The sequence below is a fragment of the Bombina bombina genome, chromosome 4 (genome assembly GCF_027579735.1).
Source record: "Bombina bombina isolate aBomBom1 chromosome 4, aBomBom1.pri, whole genome shotgun sequence".
NCBI lineage: Eukaryota > Metazoa > Chordata > Amphibia > Anura > Bombinatoridae > Bombina > Bombina bombina.
The window spans coordinates 1,118,816,682-1,118,835,623 of NC_069502.1; the positions used below are offsets into that span (position 1 = coordinate 1,118,816,682).

At 37.1% G+C, this 18,942-nt stretch overlaps 1 protein-coding gene across 1 annotated transcript; it reads right to left on the reverse strand.

Annotated features, from left to right (window-relative positions):
* Nucleotides 1-1,028: 1,028 nt before the first annotated feature.
* SPATA45 (spermatogenesis associated 45) lies at nucleotides 1,029-16,054 on the reverse strand. Its single transcript, XM_053709362.1, has 2 exons — nucleotides 15,832-16,054; nucleotides 1,029-1,205 (listed from the first exon to the last, which is right to left on the reverse strand). Exons 1-2 carry the CDS (start codon nucleotides 16,052-16,054, stop codon nucleotides 1,186-1,188), a joined length of 243 nt encoding a protein of 80 aa, XP_053565337.1. The 3' UTR covers nucleotides 1,029-1,185.
* Between the last annotated feature and the right edge of the window lie 2,888 nt (nucleotides 16,055-18,942).

Here is an 18,942-nt window from a genome sequence, read left to right on the forward strand (position 1 = left end):
ATCCTCAAGACAAAACATATGAGATCAAAAAGAAGACTCTGACCGAGATCTCATTATTTGTACTCCTTGTATTGGCCTGAAAGTAGCCATTGGTGGACTCTAAATTTGTATTCAGGTTGTAAAACCTTGTGTAAGATATAGCCCTCCTCTAGTTTAAATAGGAGCCATGCAACAGTAATGTGATATATCTGTTGACTGCTGCTTCAATTGTGCCTTCCACCATTGTCTCTATTTATAGATTTGAGTAGTACAACATTTAAAAATAAAAAAATGTTTAGAGATTAAATTATAGGGGTGGGGGAGATTTATTGCTTTTAAGGGTGACTTTGGGGGTTGCTATCAGTATTAATTTTTGGATTGTGGTGGGGGCTAATTTTTTTTTAGGGATTATAACAACCTACGTAAAACATCTGTAGCAGCTGTCTGGTATTGTTACAGTTAGACCAAATTGCATTACAATTAATTGCTTTTATTTAAAGGGACACTGAACCCAATTTTTTTCTTTCGTAATTCAGATAGAGCATGAAATTGTAAGCAACTTTCTAATTTACTCCTATTATCAAATTTTCTTTATTCTCTTGGTATCTTTATTTGAAATGCAAGAATTTAAGTTTAGATGCCGGCCCATTTTTGATGAACAACCTGGGTTGTCCTTGCTGATTGGTGGAAAAATTCATCCACCAATAAAAAAGTGTTGTCCAGAGTACTGAACCAAGAAAAAAAGCTTAGATGCCTTCTTTTTCAAATAAAGATAGCAAGAGAACGAAGAAAAATTGATAATAGGAGTAACTTAGAAAGTTGCTTAAAATTGCATGCTCTATCTGAATCACAAAAGAAACATTTGGGTTCAGTGTCCCTTTAAGACTAATACAATAGTTAATATTTTAATATGGAAACGTAAGCATATTAATAAATCCAAGTTTTTTAAATAAAAAAAATACTTTATTTTGAGTCTCTTTCGATCAGTAGAAGTTCCATTGGTTTAAACATTAGTTGTAAAATAAAAATAAAATTGATTTGCACATATGCTGTATGTACTTGATACATGATTAACACAATAAGAAGTAATGTTGAAGAATGACGTTTGAGCAGTTTTTTCCTCTTCACAGCTCTTTGGTTCCAGTTCTCCCTCCATGTCACAACTATTTGGTAATAATTATCGTCTCAATTTTATTTTTTTCCACATTACACTAGGTGACCTTTACCTGAAAGAAAATACAAAAAAGGATTGTCTTTATTAACAAGCACACTTTTTTTGAGAGATAAAGCCAATTTAGATTTGAGGAAGTTATAATAATGTGCGTTTTAGTACATTATAATATTTTTATCTGGAGGCATTTGTGGAAAACAAAATGTGTGCATGAGAAAATAAATAAAAATGAAAAATGGCAGAAATAAACTTCCAGGTACCATCAAACAAAGGCAAGTCTTTCCCAAACACACTTGGTTGACGACAGGAGTAGATCACTAAAATAAGAGGAAGAAAGTGTGCAGTAACTTACAAACACAGGGACACAATATATTTCTTTATATTCACTCAAAAACAGGAAGCATTTATCTGGTGTTGTAAGGGCAGATTGGTCCTCTTAGTTGTCCTGCAAGCTGAACACTGTATCTTCATGAATCACTAAAACAAAGGTTTTTTGTACCTAGTCATAGTACAATAAAAACCTAACAAAAGAAAACAGTGGTGCTACAAAAACAGGCTGGGTTTTCTCAGTTTCCCAGCAAATTGACTACTGGTTCTCTCAGGTGCTGGCTACTCCTTTATGCTAGAAGATGCAGCCAGATAAAATACTAGAAATGTATTAAAGGGACAGTCAAGTCCAAAATAAACTTTCATGATTCAAATAGGGCATGCAATTTTAAACAACTTTCCAATTTACGTTTATCACCAATTTTGCTTTGTTCTCTTGGTATTCTTAGTTGAAAGCTAAGCATATGCTAATTTCTTAGACCTTGAAGGCCACCTCTTATGTGAATGCATTTTACAGTTTTTCACCACTAGAGGGTGTTAGTTCATGCATATCATATAGATAACATTCAGCTCATGCACGTGAAGTTACCTAAGAGTAAGCACTGATTGGCTTAAATGCAAGTCTGGCAAAAGAACTGAAATAAGGGGGCAGTTTGCAGAGGCTTAGATACAAGGTAATCACTGAGGTAAAAAGTGTATTTATTATAACTGTGTTGGTTATGCAAAACTGGGGAATTGGTAATAAAGGGATTATCTATATTTTTAAACAACAAAAATTCTGGTGTTGACTGTCCCTTTAAAGAGTTAAAAACGTTATGAATATATATATATATATATATATATATATATATATATATATATATATAAGCTTGATTCAATTTCCATGTTATAGAGCTATGAAATGCTCTGAGATTGTGTTCTCTCACGTTAGTTTTTTTTTCTTTTAATAAAATTGTTAACTTTTTAAAACATATGCAGTATTTTATCTTGTTACAGATTTAAAGTATCCAGCACCTGAGATAGCCAGTGGTCAGTTTGCAGGTTAAAGGGACAGTATACTGTAAAATAATTTTTCCTTCAATGTGTTTACAATTGCTTTTTTTACTAACTGCAGAGTAAAAAATGAATGAAAATTAGCTTTTTAAGGTTTATTTGTGTATATTAAAGCTCTTATTTTGTGTTTTGAAGCCACAACCTAATAAAATGGGTTGAGCTTGTAGCTATAATCAGATCTCATTACTGTATCCCATTGTGTACATATACCTGCGTCTTTATCTTATATCTGTCCGTAAAACAATCACCAGTACTTGGAGAGAACAATGGAAAATCAACATTGCATTACCTTATCTCTGCTATATTCCACTGGGAGTGTAATTTCTTCTGCTGGCTGTGTTTACAAAGCTTATCTATAGCTTGGACCTGCGGCCACAAACATTCAGAATAGGTGGGGATACCACATGCTAAATCAACTATTTCAAATGCCAATATAAGGGTAAAGGAGCTACTTGTAAACAATTTAATACACTCCAGCAGGTTAAGTGGATCATTGGGAACAAATTAAAGGTGAGAAAAATTTTGAGTAAACTGTCCCTTTAATTGTGAGGACCCAGACTATTTCTGTAGCAACTCCCCATCAGTGAGTATTCAGTTTTCTTTTGTTTGGTCATTATTGTACCACAAGGCTGAAAGGACCCAGCCTGATCCTTTAGCACCAGATAGGTCCTCCATATTTGTGTGTATAAAGTCTGAAGATATCTATAGTGCCCCTGGGTTTGGTACTGTACCTTTTCTGCCATATATACATTTACTACAGTCTAAACCCAACTATAGTCAGCAGTCTCAAAGATTAAAGTTCAGCAGATTGAAAGTATAGAGCATGCTTATACCCAGAAGTTTATAATCATTATATATATGTGTATATATATAATTTATATATATATATATATATATATATATATATATATACATACACAGGTACAAATACCCAAATACAGAATTCCAAAATCCAAACATTCTGAAATCCAAACGTTTTAATTAATATTTTAAAAAAAAAGTTCTAAAAATAAATCTGAATCATGAAAGTTTTATTTTGACTAGACTGTCCCTTTAACCTAGCATAGGGATGTGGGAGACTGAGGGAAGCTCAGACATTTTCAATCTCTTTGTCATGAACCAAGCCTCCAGACTAAAAATAAAAATAAAAGGTGTGGGAGGCATTCTGCTCAACAGGGATGTGCGGGGATTTGAACTTGTGGCTCTGTGCTTACTACTCTGTTTGCTTGTGTGTTGAGCCACAGCCAGTTCTAGCAGTTTGGGAATTACAAATGTAATAGCATGCAAGTTAAAAGATCTGCCAAATTAGTATTTGTCTTAATTGTAATTACACCTGTGCAAAACACAAGTGCTCTCAATTTTGGATTTACTCAGAGCCAATCCTGTGCCAAACTTCACTATTTTAGGCTGGCTCTTAGGCTGTGCATTGTCTTCACATTGTTTCTGTTATGTTCTCTGTGTAGTCAGGATTAGAACATTCAGTTGTGTGCTGTTACCTTGTGTCTGATGTGTTTTGCACATATCACTGAGGCGCTGCAGCAGGTACTTTAGACTTTTTTATTCAGCTACAACCACATGGCTTCTTCACTAACAGGTTCATTAGTAAAACTAACATGGCTTCTGATGATGTCACAGAGACCCAGACACACCTAGAGGGTGTGGTGAGCTGAGCTTAAAGCTGCAGCACTTCTAACATATAATGGTGAGACAAGGTTAGTGCAAATATACAATAAAAACTGCAGTAATCTTAAAGGGACAGTAAACACCAGAATTTTTGTTGTTTAAAAAGAAAGATAATCCCTTTTATTACCCATTCCCCAGTTTTGCATAACCAACACTGTTATAGAAATACACTTTTTACCTCTGTGATTACCATGCATCTATGCCTCTGCAAACTACCCCCTTACGTCAGTTCTTTTGACAGACTTGCATTTTAGCCAATCAGTGCTAACTCCAGGGTAACTTCACGTGCATGAGCTCAATGTTATCTATATGAAACACATGAACTAATGCCCTCTAGTGGTCAAAATGCATTCAGATTAGAGGCAGTCTTCAAGGTCTAAGAAATTAGCATATGAACCTCCTATGTTTAGTTTTCAACTAAGAATACCAAGAGAACAAAGCAAAATTGGTGATAAAAGTAAATTGGAAAGTTGTTTAAAATTACATTCCCTATTTAAATCCTGAAAGTTTTTTTGGACTTGACTGTCCCTTTAACATCCCCTTTTTTCTCAAAAAAAAATATATATATAAAAATAAAATTAAAATAAAGAACAGACAGTGGATAATATTGTAACATACAACAAGTAATAGACATACATGTTTACACTTGAATTTAGAACAGTTTATATCTATAGTCTATGTGCACAAGACCTAGGTCACAGCCTAGATTTTAGTCACAGTTATGTTTTCTGAGATAAATCCTCCTTCGGATTAGGTCATTCCTTGCTGAATAATCTCTCACTGAATCCTCACATTGCCATCTGGAATGTGGCCTTCTGTGTCTAGAGGGCCATAGAGTATTTGGTTTAGGAGAAATTGTCTGTGGAGGAGTACCCAACGGTTGTTGATCACCTGTGATATTTTGTTGTTAGACAGAATCATTCTGAGGTTGATCTGTTTCAGTTGTGTTCATTGTATTTTCATCCTCAGAAGACTCAGGTGGGTACCACACTCCATGCCAGATATCCTCACCATCTGAATCCTTGGATATTTGTGTAGCTGGTTGAGATCTATGTCTCATTTGTTCTACATGGCGGCAAACTGTACCACCAGCTTGTAGTTGAACTTTAAACATTCTGTTGCCCATGCCTTGTATTATGACAGCTAGAATTCATGTATTCTTGCCACGGTAGTTTCTAACCCATACTCTGTCATGAAGAACAAATTCTGAAACACTAGAAGTGTTCAACTCTTGTTTGGAATTTTCTGGTCTAACTTTATCCAGTGGAGTTCTCAGGCATCTTCTAAACATTAACATTGCAGGTGATAGCCCAGTAGTGGCATGGGGTGTGCTTCGATAGTTAAACAAAAAGTTAGAAAGGGAGTTTGGATTAAATTTTGATTTGTGAGAGACAGCTAAGTGGCGTTTTAAAGTTTGTACAAATCTTTCAGCCTGTCCATTAGAGGCAGGAAAATATGGATCTGTCTTACAGTGTTTGATGTTATTTGTAGCTAGAAATGTTTCAAATTCATGTGATATGAACTGTGGATCATTGTCTGAGACTAAAGTTTGTGGCAGTCCAAATTTTGCAAACATACTGGAAAGAACGACAATGGTTTGTTGTGTTGTAGTACTTGACATTTAAACTACTTCTGGCCACTTGGAATGAGCATCCACAGCCACCAAATACATTTGTCCATCCACTGGCCCTGCAAAATCAACATGGATTCTTGTCCAAGGTTCATTTGGCCATGGCCAAGTTTTTAAAGTGTGTCCCTGCTGGGATTCAGCTGTGTCTGTGCACATGCATTGCAAGCAGCTACATAAGAAGCAATATCTGTATCCAATCTAGGCCCCCAAAAATATTCTCATGCTCTTTGCTTCATTTTTACTACACCCTGATGTGAGCTGTGTAGTAACTTTAATGCTAATGTTTGCAGTAAAGTCGGAATTATCACTCGTGACCCCCATAACAGACAGCCTGAGTCATGCACAATTTCCTTCTTCCTTGGAAAATATGGCTGAAGGTCAGAGCGGTCTGCTTTAGGCCACCCATGTTGAACAAAATACTTAATTTCCTGTAAGGTAGAATCAGAGCAAGTATAAGTAGCAATCACTTTGGAATTTAGATTTAAAGGCTGTGGAGGGGTTTCTATGATTTCAGAAAATGCTGTCATGTGATGTACCATTGGTAATCTTGAAAACATATCCACATTCGTATGATCACTGTGGCATCGATATTTAATGGAGTAGTTGTAAGCCGCCAGTTGAAGTGCATATCGCTGAAGTCGAGCAGCTGTTGTGTTGGAGATACCCTTCTGAGGGTGCAGAATGGACAAAAGTGGTTTATGATCCGTGATCAGAGTAAAAGGTCTGTCATATATATAAATGTGGAATTTCTTCACAGCCCAAAATATTACTAAAGCTTCCTGATCAATCTGGGCATAATTTCAGATGGAGTTAGAGATCTGGACGCAAAAGACACAGGACGTTCAGAACCATCGGGCATAATGTGTGAAAGTACTGCGCCCAAACCATATGGTGAAGCATCACAGGCTGATGCCAAAGGCTTCTTAAGGTCATAGTGGACAAGGAGTCTTGATTCCAGAAGTTGCTTAGAGTGTTCAAATGCTCGTGTACATAAGTCAGTCCAGGCGGTGTAGTGGATATAGTAAATGAGCCAAATTTGGTAAAAATCTGTGATAGTAATTGAGCAACCCCAAATAAGAACGTAGCTGAGATACATTAACAGGGGTGGGAGCATGAACCAGCACTTTCACTTTTTCAGCAGTTGTGTGTAGACCAGTCTTGTCCACTACATGTGCACAATATTCTAAACTCTCGCAGAAGAACTCACACTTTTCCATGTTAACTTTCAGTCCGAATTCCTGTAGGCGCTGTAAAACAGCTTCAACATTGGCTTTATGAGCAGCAGCATTTTCACCAGTGATAAGCATGTCATCTAACATACAGTGGGTGTGTGGAATACCTGCCAGGATCTCATCCATTATCCGTTGCCACACTGCAGGTGCTGGGGCAATTCCAAACACCATCCGTGTATACTGAAAAAGTCCTTTGTGAGTGTTGATAGTTAACAGGTGTCTGGAGTATGGATGTACCTCTAACTGTAAGTACGCTTGATGCAAGTCAATTTTTGTAAATTTTTCACCCCCTGCCAGAGAACTAAACAATTCTTCAATCCGTGGTAAAGGATACTGATCCACAAGTAATTGAGGGTTAAGGCCCACTCTGAAATCTCCACAGATGCAAATGTCCCCATTTTTTTTCTGACAGGAACTATTGATTTCGTAGTCTTCCTAGTTCTACTTCAATTTTAGGTTTAAGTGCAAATGGTACAACTATTGGTTTACAAAATTTTGAAATAGCATTTTCTTTTAGGTGAAGGTGAATCTGCTTGCCTTTGACTAAACCTTGGGTCCCATCAAGTCTTATATTTGTCCTTTAGTGAATTAATCCAAGAAGAATTTGAATTGCCACTTTGGTCCAGTAGTTTGTTAAGAGGTAACTGTTGTGGTAACTTTGGCATGCCCAATGCTTGGATCCAGGATCACCAAGCAAAGGTGGTCCTCCTTTAGGTAAAATGTAGAGGTGTGGCTTTTTAGTTATACCATTAAATGTCACTGTAGGTGATACAAACCCAATAGGCTTTATTATTTCATTTGAATATGTTTGCATGGTGACAGCTGTTGGAACAATTGGTTGCCTTAGTCCCAGGAGGTTCCAATCAGCAGCTGTGATAACAGAGACTGTATCAACTTCCATAATGAGAGGTTTACCATCTATATTCACCTTTGCTTGCAGTTCTGGAATTTTATTTTCAAGGCTGTAGATCTGTAATGTGTATAATGGCTTGTCTTCCGCTGAATCAGTGTGTGGTGTATCTACTTGCACATGAAAAGCTGCACGTGACTTGCTGCCTTTCTTACTTTTATCTCTGTCCAAGGAACTTCTGCACACTCTCTTTGTATGACCAATCTTCCCACACGCATAGCAGGTGCTGTTCCTAAACCTGCAGGCATTTTCTGTGTGATTTGTGTCACCACATCTGTAACAGGCTGTATGTGGCCCTTGTCTAGCTGGATACTGTTTATTCAGGTGCACACTTGTATGAAAAACAGCTACTTCTTTTTCCTTATCACAAACTGCCTGTGCTGGAGCCTGGAGCATTTGTGCATCTTTAGTAGCAAGTTCCATGACTGTAGCTATCTCTATAGCACGCTTTAGTGTTAAATCATCCTCTGCTAATAATCTCTTTTGTACTGTACAGTCCATGGGGCCTAGTTATCAAGCCGTCAACCTCAAATACGCTGGAACTCCGCAGCGTATTTGTGGCGCGGCTGATTCGCCTTAGTTATCAAAGGCTCGAGACCGGCAAAAGTAGAATTTTGTGACGTAAACTTCGATCCGCCGGACTCAGTTCGACACAGATCGATTCTTACGTCACTCCAGATGTTCCGCACACAAGTGCGGCACAATCTCACTACTTTTGCTAGTTATCAAAAAACTAGCAGGTACGCTCGGCACTTTTACGGCCCAGCGTACCTGGTTTTCAAAGCGCCAGCCTGGAGGCGGCGGATCCCATAGGAATCAATGGGAGTCTGACCATAGCGAAAGTACAAATTCGCTGCTGACAGACATCCCATTGATTCCTATGGGAGATGTCTACACCTAACACCCTAACATGTACCCCAAGTCTAAACACCGCTAATCTGACCCCCCCTACACCGCCGCAACTAAATAAAGTTATTACCCCCTAAACCGCCGCTCCCGGAGCCCACCGCAAGCTACTCTATACATATTAACCCCTAAACCGCCGCTCCCGGAGCCCACCGCAACTATAATAAATGTATTAACCCCTAAACCGCCGCTCCCTGAACCCGCCGCAACCTATATTAAATGTATTAACCCCTATCCTGCCCCCCTACACCGTCGCCACCTATAATAAATTTATTAACCCCTATCCTGCCCCCCACTACGCCGCCGCCACTGTAATAAAATTATTAACCCCTAAACCTAAGTCTAACCCTAACCCTAACGCCCCCCTAACTTAAATATTAATTAAATAAGTCTAAATAAATTAACTCTTATTAACTAAATGAATCCTATTTAAAACTAAATACTTACCTTTAAAATAAACCCTAATATAGCTACAATATAAATAATAATTATATTCTAGCTATCTTAGGATTTATATTTATTTTACAGGTAACTTTGTATTTATTTTAGCTAGTTAGAATAGTTATTAAATAGTTATTAACTATTTAATAACTACCTAGCTAAAAGAAATACAAAATTACCTGTAAAATAAATCCTAACCTAAGTTACAATTAAACCTAATACTACACTATCATTAAATTAACTAAATAAACTACATACAAATAACTACAATTAAATACAATTACATAAACTAACTAAACAAATAAAAAAAGCTAAGTTACAAAAAATAAAAAAATAAGTTACAAACATGTTAAAAATATTACAACAATTTTAAGCTACTTACACCTAATCTAAGCCCCCTAATAAAATAACAAACCCCCCCAAAATAAAAAAAATCCCTACCCTATTCTAAATTAAATAAATTTCAAAGCTCTTTTACCTTACCAGCCCTTAAAAGGGCCATTTGTGGGGGCATGCCCCAAAATGTTCAGCTCTTTTGCCTGTAAAAGAAAAATACACCCCCCCCAACATTAAAACCCACCACCCACATACCCCTAATCTAACCCAAACCCCCCTTACAAAAACCTAACACTAATCCCCTGAAGATCATCCTACCTTGAGTCGTCTTCACTCAGCCGAGCCACCGATGGAACTGAAGAGGACATCCGGAGCGGAAGAAGTTAATCCTCCAAGCGGGGCGCTGAAGAAATCTTCCATCCGATGAAGTCATCATCCAGGCGGCGCTGAAGAAGTCTTCGATCCGGCCGATGTCATCTTCAAAGAGGCGCTGAAGAGGTCTTCTATCCGGGCGAAGTCATCTTCCAAGCCGGGTCTTGAATCTTCCTTCCGCCGACGCGGAACCACCTTCTTCACCGACGGACTACGACGAATGACGGCTCCTTTAAGGGACGTCATCCAAGATGGCGTCCCCTCAATTCCGATTGGCTGATAGGATTCTATCAGCCAATCGGAATTAAGGTAGGAAAATCTGATTGGCTGATGGAATCAGCCAATCAGATTCAAGTTCAATCTGATTGGCTGATTGGATCAGCCAATCGGATTGAACTTGCATTCTATTGGCTGTTCCGATCAGCCAATAGAATGCGAGCTCAATCTGATAGGCTGATTCCATCAGCCAATCGGATTGAACTTGAATCTGATTGGCTGATTCCATCAGCCAATCAGATTTTCCTACCTTAATTCCGATTGGCTGATAGAATCCTATCAGCCAATCGGAATTGAGGGGACGCCATCTTGGATGACGTCCCTTAAAGGAGCCGTCATTCGTCATAGTCCGTCGGTGAAGAAGGTGGTTCCGCGTCGGCGGAAGGAACATTCAAGACCCGGCTTGGAAGATGACTTCGCCCGGATAGAAGACCTCTTCAGCGCCTCTTTGAAGATGACATCGGCCGGATCGAAGACTTCTTCAGCGCCGCCTGGATGATGACTTCATCGGATGGAAGATTTCTTCAGCGCCGCTTGGAGGATTAACTTCTTCCGCTCCGGATGTCCTTTTCAGTTCCATCGGTGGCTCGGCTGAGTGAAGACGACTCAAGGTAGGATGATCTTCAGGGGATTAGTGTTAGGTTTTTGTAAGGGGGGTTTGGGTTAGATTAGGGGTATGTGGGTGGTGGGTTTTAATGTTGGGGGGGGGGTTGTATTTTTCTTTTACAGGCAAAAGAGCTGAACTTTTTGGGGCATGCCCCCACAAATGGCCCTTTTAAGGGCTGGTAAGGTAAAAGAGCTTTGAAATTTATTTAATTTAGAATAGGGTAGGGATTTTTTTTATTTTGGGGGGGTTTGTTATTTTATTAGGGGGCTTAGATTAGGTGTAAGTAGCTTAAAATTGTTGTAATATTTTTAACATGTTTGTAACTTATTTTTTTATTTTTTGTAACTTAGCTTTTTTTATTTTTTGTACTTTAGTTAGTTTATGTAATTGTATTTAATTGTAGTTATTTGTATGTAGTTTATTTAGTTAATTTAATGATAGTGTAGTATTAGGTTTAATTGTAACTTAGGTTAGGATTTATTTTACAGGTAATTTTGTATTTCTTTTAGCTAGGTAGTTATTAAATAGTTAATAACTATTTAATAACTATTCTAACTAGCTAAAATAAATACAAAGTTACCTGTAAAATAAATATAAATCCTAAGATAGCTATAATATAATTATTAATTACATTGTAGCTATCTTAGGGTTTATTTTACAGGTAAGTATTTAGTTTTAAATAGGAATAATTTATTAAAGTATAGTGTAGTGTTAGGTGTAATTGTAACTTAGGTTAGGATTTATTTCACAGGTACATTTCTCTTTATTTTAGCTAGGTAAGCTATTAAATAGTTAATAACTATTTAATAGTTATTGTACCTGGTTAAAATAAATTGAAAGTTACCTGTAAAATAAATATAAATCCTAAGATAGCTAGAATATAATTATTATTTATATTGTAGCTATATTAGGGTTTATTTTAAAGGTAAGTATTTAGTTTTAAATAGGATTCATTTAGTTAATAAGAGTTAATTTATTTAGATTTATTTAATTAATATTTAAGTTAGGGGGGCGTTAGGGTTAGACTTAGGTTTAGGGGTTAATAATTTTATTACAGTGGCGGCGGCGTAGTGGGGGGCAGGATAGGGGTTAATAAATTTATTATAGGTGGCGACGGTGTAGGGGGGGCAGATTAGGGGTTAATAAATTTATTATAGGTGGCGACGGTGTAGGGGGGGCAGGATAGGGGTTACTAGGTATACTGTAGGTGGCAGCGGTGTCCGGGAGCGGCGGTTTAGGGGTTAATACATTTATAAGACTTGCGGCGGGGTCTAGGAGCGGCGGTTTAGGGGTTAATACATTTATAAGACTTGCGGCGGGGTCTAGGAGCGGCGGTTTAGGGGTTAATACATTTATAAGACTTGCGGCAGGGTCTAGGAGCGGCGGTTTAGGGGTTAGTAACTTTATTTAGTTGCGGGGGGCTCCGGGGGCGCCGGTATAGGGGGTAGAACAGTGTAGTTTAGTGTGAGTGCTTAGTGACAGGCTAGCAATAAAGCTGGGAAAAAGCCGAAGGGCAGCGAGATCGGATGAGTGATAACTGTCACAGTCCGCTGCTCATCGCCCCGCGGCTTTTTGACAGCTTTATTTGATAACTTAGGCGAACGTATTCAAGGTCCGCGGCGGCGAAGGTAGGCGAGCTTAGGCGGACGTATTGGGCCGGCGAAGCCAGAAAAGTAGACGGCTTGATAACTACCCCCCCATGAGTCCAATAACAAACATATCACGTAAAGCAGTGTTTAAATAATCCCCAAATCTGCAGCTACTTGCTAGTTTCTTTAAACTAATCACATAAGTTTTAATGTCCTCATGCTGCAATTGCTTGCGTGTGTAAAAGTTAAAGTGTTCTGCTATCTCCAGAGGCTTAGGTAGGTAGTGGTCAGATAACAGGCAGATCAGGTCAGACAGAGGTTTAGCATTAGGTTTATCTGGTGAGAGAATGTCCCTTAAAGGGCCATTATACACTCATTTTTTCTTTGCATAAATGTTTTGTAGATCATCTATTTATAAAGCCCATAAAGTTTGTTTTTTTAAAAAAATGTATACTTTTGCTTATTTTTAAATAACATTGCTCTGATTTTCAGACTCCTAACCAAGCCCCAAAGTTTTATTTGAAAACCGTCAGCTACCTTCTCCAGCTTGCTCCTGTTTGTGTAAAGGGTCTTTTCATATGCAAAAGAAGGGGGAGGGGGGGAGTGTCTTATGTCCCACTTGCAATGGGCTTTCCAACTGCCTTTTCAACAGAGTTAAACTGAAAGCTTCTAAGTACGTTTTTAAACCATTTTATACTGGATTTTTATATCAGTATCTGTGCATCTTATTCTTTATAGTAGTGTCTATTACATGCAGTTATATGAAAATGAGTGTATACTGTCCCTTTAATGTAGTGTAAGCTGCTGAGCCTATAGTTGTCAGAAACACAGCCACTTGCTTATCAGCTCCTATGTTATTTGCTGTACAATATAGCTCAAACTGTTCAACCCATGTGTCCCATCTGTCTGTGTCTGGTGCAAACACAGGTAAGCTGCCAATAAGTGTCATTATAGGGTCAAACCACAGATCCTCGTCACCAGCTGTTATGTTCTCTGTGTAGTCAGGATTAGAACATTCAGTTGTGTGCTGTTACCTTGTGTCTAGTGTGTCTTGCACATATCACTGAGGCGCTGCAGCAGGTACTTTAGATAAACTTTTATTCAGCTACAACCACATGGCTTCTTCACTAACAGGTTCATCAGTAAAACTAACATGGCTTCTAATGATGTCACAGAGACCCAGACACACCCAGAGGGTGTGGTGAGCTTAGCTTAAAGCTGCAGCACTTCTAACATATAATGATGAGACAAGGTTAGTGCAAAGATACAGTAAAAGCTGCAGTAATCTTAACAGTTTCTGTTTTGTTACAAGCCAGAACCTGTTTCCTGTACTTTAATATCTATTTGGAGGAAGACTTTACCTTTGAACCTGCTACCAAGTTTGTTTCCTGCCTTGTGCAATTCCTGCACTTCAGCTTTCATCAGGAGAAAGATCTTTTCTTTGTATCTGATACATTTTTTACAAGTTTATTTCATGCCTTGTGCAATCCTGCACTTCAGCTTCCATCAGGAGAAATACTTTATCTTTGAATCGGCTACACTGTTTGTAAATTTGTTTTATTCCTTATCAATATTCCTGCACTTTAGTTCCTACCTGGAGAAAGACTTTAATTTAGAATTTTCATCTCTGCTTACTTGTCTGTTCCTTTTCACTCCTGGCGTATGTGGACATAACATACCTGAATAGTAAATATTTAAAATACCCTGCAAGTATATGCTCATTCAAAGTATGTTATTTAAATAAATCTGTTATCTTTTCAATCTATATGACTTCTACTAATCTTCATTTAAAGCAACTGTCTCAGACAATGAGGCTCTCACAAAATATCCTGAGAGAGAACATGACACACTTTGACTAGAGCTACTGGAACAAGCAGTTATCTGACTTCTGTGCCTCTATGAGCTAGTTATTGACTCAGATTTAGTCAGCCAGTTGTTTGTGCTGTTAGCTTTAACAGGTTCTTTTAATTGTTTGAATTCTATAAGGTAAGATGTATGTTAAAATTGTTGCATATATTTGCTTTTCCCATTGTAAATAACAGTAACAAATCCAAATCCAATATTTGTCCAAAACGAATGCCCACTTAAATATTTATCCAAACTGAAAGGTGAGAATAATATGAAACAAATCTTTAAGACAAAACTCAGTATAACTACTCTTTGCTTATGTGATTACTGGCTATATGTCTGTATTTGTGTTCGGAACTGTACAAATAAAAAAAACATAAGAAGATAAATGTAAAGAAAGGAAAGAGAGAATTGAGAAAATGGGGAGAAATACGGGGAGGGGGACTTTATAGTGGATTAGGGGTAGGGGAATATGACGACCGTGCTATTTTTACTTAACATCCTTGTTAATCACTTTTTTTTCTTCTATTATTATTACAATTTGTAAATTATTAGATCTGAGTCTGTTTTATTAGGTTTCAACTAATGGTTAGTTTTGCAAATGCATCATATAATTATGTATCATTAATAATGTATAGATCACTTATATGGTCATGATCATTTGATATTTCTACTTAAACAACTGATAGCAGTTGGTAAAGTCATTTAGTAACAATTCTGTAGCAAAAATAATTTAAAAAAAAATCACCATGAAAAATGTAAAATAGAAACCCTGATGTGTGACAAATGTCATTGTGCAGAACATTATTCTATTTAAATACATATGAACAACATTGTGTGGTGTCCAGGATAAGAACAGTTTTTGAGGTCAGAAGATCATCAGTAATCCTGTCTCTTGATTCCAGTGTTAATAAGTCTCTAAGCACACTGCATGTGCACTGAAATCCTTTTATCTATCATGTATGTACCTTCATTAACCTATTTGTAAAAACACTAAATTACTCAGTTTTAAATACTTGTAACCTACTTAGTGTAATCCCAGTTGAAAATAAGGTGTGGATAAGGTGCTCTTGTCTTAATAAATTTTCCTGCTTAAAACAGGCCCTTAAAAGATATTTATACACTGTAATCCCAGTCAAAAAAGTGTCAATAATGCACCCTTGATTTTAACCTCTATTGAGCTTTTTCTACCACTTAAAATAGGCTCATACAAGTTATGGTCTGTTGAGGAGTTGCATTTACTAATGCTTAGGGTGACCATATTGCCGCTTTAAAAAGGGACACATATGAAAAATACATATGCCCGGGTTCTTATACAAAACATTTCTTTAAACAGCCCTGACATATGTATTTTTCATATGTCCCTTTTTAAAGCGGCAATATGGTCACCCTAATAATGCTGAAGTTTGGTCTTTACACCCTAGGCAAGACCGATCCTGTGGCACATTTACATGTATCTGCTAATGCTTACCTGCATCAGGGAAGTGCCTCTTTTCCCTGTGTTTTGGGGTAATTACAGCCCATGTGCTTCTTGATTCAGTGGGTGGTGGAGGCTGTTGACTTAGAACACTTTGGAATTGATGGGGAAAATGTTTCCTCTCAGCTCTGAACCAATACTGGTTGGGATGCCGTTCCACCATGCACCAAGTCTCTCTTTGTTCATATATATCCTGTAATGATTTTTCTTGAGACATTTGGCCCTGTATGCTGCCTGCACAATAGTGATAACCCCTCTAATGTTGTTCTACAGATCTCTGTAGACAGCTGACATTGTGTCTTGTTACCATGACAGTGAAACATTAGACTTCTCCAGAGTAACCTGTTTCTGTGCATGAAACAGATGTATTGAATCTTTCTACAATTTGCTGAATGGCTACACAATTCAGTCATGCTGCTTCCAAACTATTTGCAAATTCAAGAACAATATATATATATATATATATATATATATATATATATATATATATATATATATATATATATATATATATATATATATATATATATACAGTATTATTTTATTTTATTTATGTATTAGTACCCAATCTATATAAAATACTGATTAAATTTAAAGTATGAGTTTTTGTTTTTTGCCTTTGTTTTAATAATATTGTTATATTTAAAATTGTCTCAGAATCTTCTATTTTATGATGCAAATATTGTTTTAACTCTTTCTAATAAACTTTTTTTTGTATTCAGATAACTATTAAAATGTGTTCCCAGACCCATATTTAAAAGTTTAGACAAACCTGCTTATTTTACTTTTTAAATATGCTGAAATTGATTCAGCCTGCCATACAGAAAATATCCCTTTGTAAGTCTAGATTACAGATTTATTTATTTATAAAATATTTTACCAGGAAGGATACATTGAGATTTCTCTCGTTTTCAAGTATGTTCTGGGTCCACAAAACATTGCATTGATACAATAGGGTACAATCGTTTGCATCAGGAGCCCCACCCCCCATAAAAAAAATACCTTTAAAAAAAATCTAACCTAAAAATTGTCCTGAAGTAATCACAGCTCTTTTGCTCAAACATTTAAATATAAAAAAAAAATCCTAATCTAAAAACACTATTTAAAAAAAAAAAAAATGCCCTGAAAAGGGCAACATTGATTAAGCTCTTTTGCCAACAAAAATCAAAAACCTATCCCAAAAAAAGCCCTGAAAAGGGCATCAATGAAAAGTGGATCTCATTACCTATTTCATTATTAGTTCTGATTTCATTAATTAAAACTATTATCTTCCCCAAATTATTATATCTGTTACAAAATCTTCCCTTTAAGTGATGGTAAATCCAAGTATTTAACAAACGCTAGTATTTACCATCACTAAAAATAATGTGGACTTTAATTGATCAACCGTGTAAAAAAGGGTGCTAAACTCACCCTTTCTGTGCCGTTGCAAAATGCTAAATTTAGCAGCTCCGGCCGCCCACGGCACATCGATCTCCTTCAATGAGGTGACGTTTGCACCTCTGAACCAATAGCTGTGCGTGTCAACTGACAGATTTCTGTATTCACGCACGGCTTTTGGTTTAGAGTTGCAAGCGACACTTCATTGGTAGAAGATTGATGTGCTGTAGGCGGACGGAGCTGCTGAGTTTAGTGCTGTGCAACAGCACAGAAAGGGTGAGTTTAGCACCCTTTTTTACATAGTTGATCAATTAAAGTCCACTTTATTTTTAGTGATGGTAAATCTTAGAGTTTGTTAAACGCTTGGATTTACCATCACTTTAATCCTACATAGATAAGACATTGCTAGTATTAACAAGGTTTGTGGTAAATTCATATGGCAGGGAAAAAAGGCACAAATTTCTTCACATAAATTATGTATAGCACCGCAGGGGGTTTAGCATTTCTGAACATTACATTTTACAATCTTGCAACATTACTTAAATTTGCAGTAGATTGACTCACTGAAAGGGGATATGTTTATCTTAATGCAATAGCATCTAGTTTGATTTGTCCCTTTTCTTTAATAGCCTTAATTCACTGTCCTGTATCTAAATTTCCGACCAATATTTCCAGTATCTGATTTTACAAATATCCTTACTGGATGGCAGAAGTATTGTAATGATTTACAGCTCAATTATTTGGTATCCAGATACTTATCTGTGTAAATCCTTGTTTTAACCGGGGATGCAGGTAGGAGGCCTTTAGACATTGTCTAGATGGGGGCTCAAGTTTGTTTACAAATGAAAGATAATTATATTAAATCTTTTTATATAATAAAACTAGTTTATATGAATATCTTCAATTTAGACATAGTCATGCAGAAATAAAGGGATAGTCAACTCCAACATTTTTATTGTTTAAAAAGATATACTACCTTTATTACCCATTACCCAGTTTTGCACAGCCAACATGGTTATATTATACTTTTAACCTCTGTGATTACCTTGTCTCTAAGGGGTCAATTTATTAAAGTCGGGCGGACATGATACGCTGTAGCGCATCATGTCCACAAGACATCGCTGAATGCGGACAGCATACGCTGTCTGTATTCAGCATTGCACAAGCAGTTCTAGTGAACTGCTTGTGCAATACCCCTCCCTGCAGATTCGCAGTCAATCGGCCACTAGCAGGGGATGTCAATCAGCCCGATCGTAAAGGATCGGGCGGATTGATGTACGCAGCCTCAGAGGCGAAATATGAGTTAAGGAGCAGCGGTCTATAGACCGCTGCTTCTCAACTCCTGTTTCCGGCAAGCCTAAAGGCTCGCACGTAAACAGGGTGAATTGGACCAATTCGGTCAATAATAAATTGACCCCTAAGCCTCTTTTGACAGCCCCCTGATCACATGGCTATTTATTTATTATCTATTGACTTGCATTTTAGCCAATTGGTGCTGTGTCCTGCACAACTCCATGGTAGAGAGCACAGTTATCTATATGGCACACATGCATTAGCAGTCTTCTTCTTGTGAAAAGCTAATAAAAAAGCATGTGATAAGAGGCTGTCTGTAGTGGCTTAGAAACAGGCAGACATTTAGAGGTTTAAATGTTATAAAGTATATTAAAGGGACAGTGTATGTCAACATTTTTATTGTTTAAAAAGATAGATAATCCCTTTATTACC

Coding starts and splice junctions, on each gene's coding strand:
- SPATA45 (XM_053709362.1), bottom strand. CDS start 16,054: ATGTCTCAAGAAAAATCATTACAGGATATATATGAACAAAGAGAGACT. Junction 1,206..15,831: donor GAGGCACTTCCCTGATGCAG/GTAAGCATTAGC, acceptor ATTTTCTTTCAG/GTAAAGGTCACCTAGTGTAA.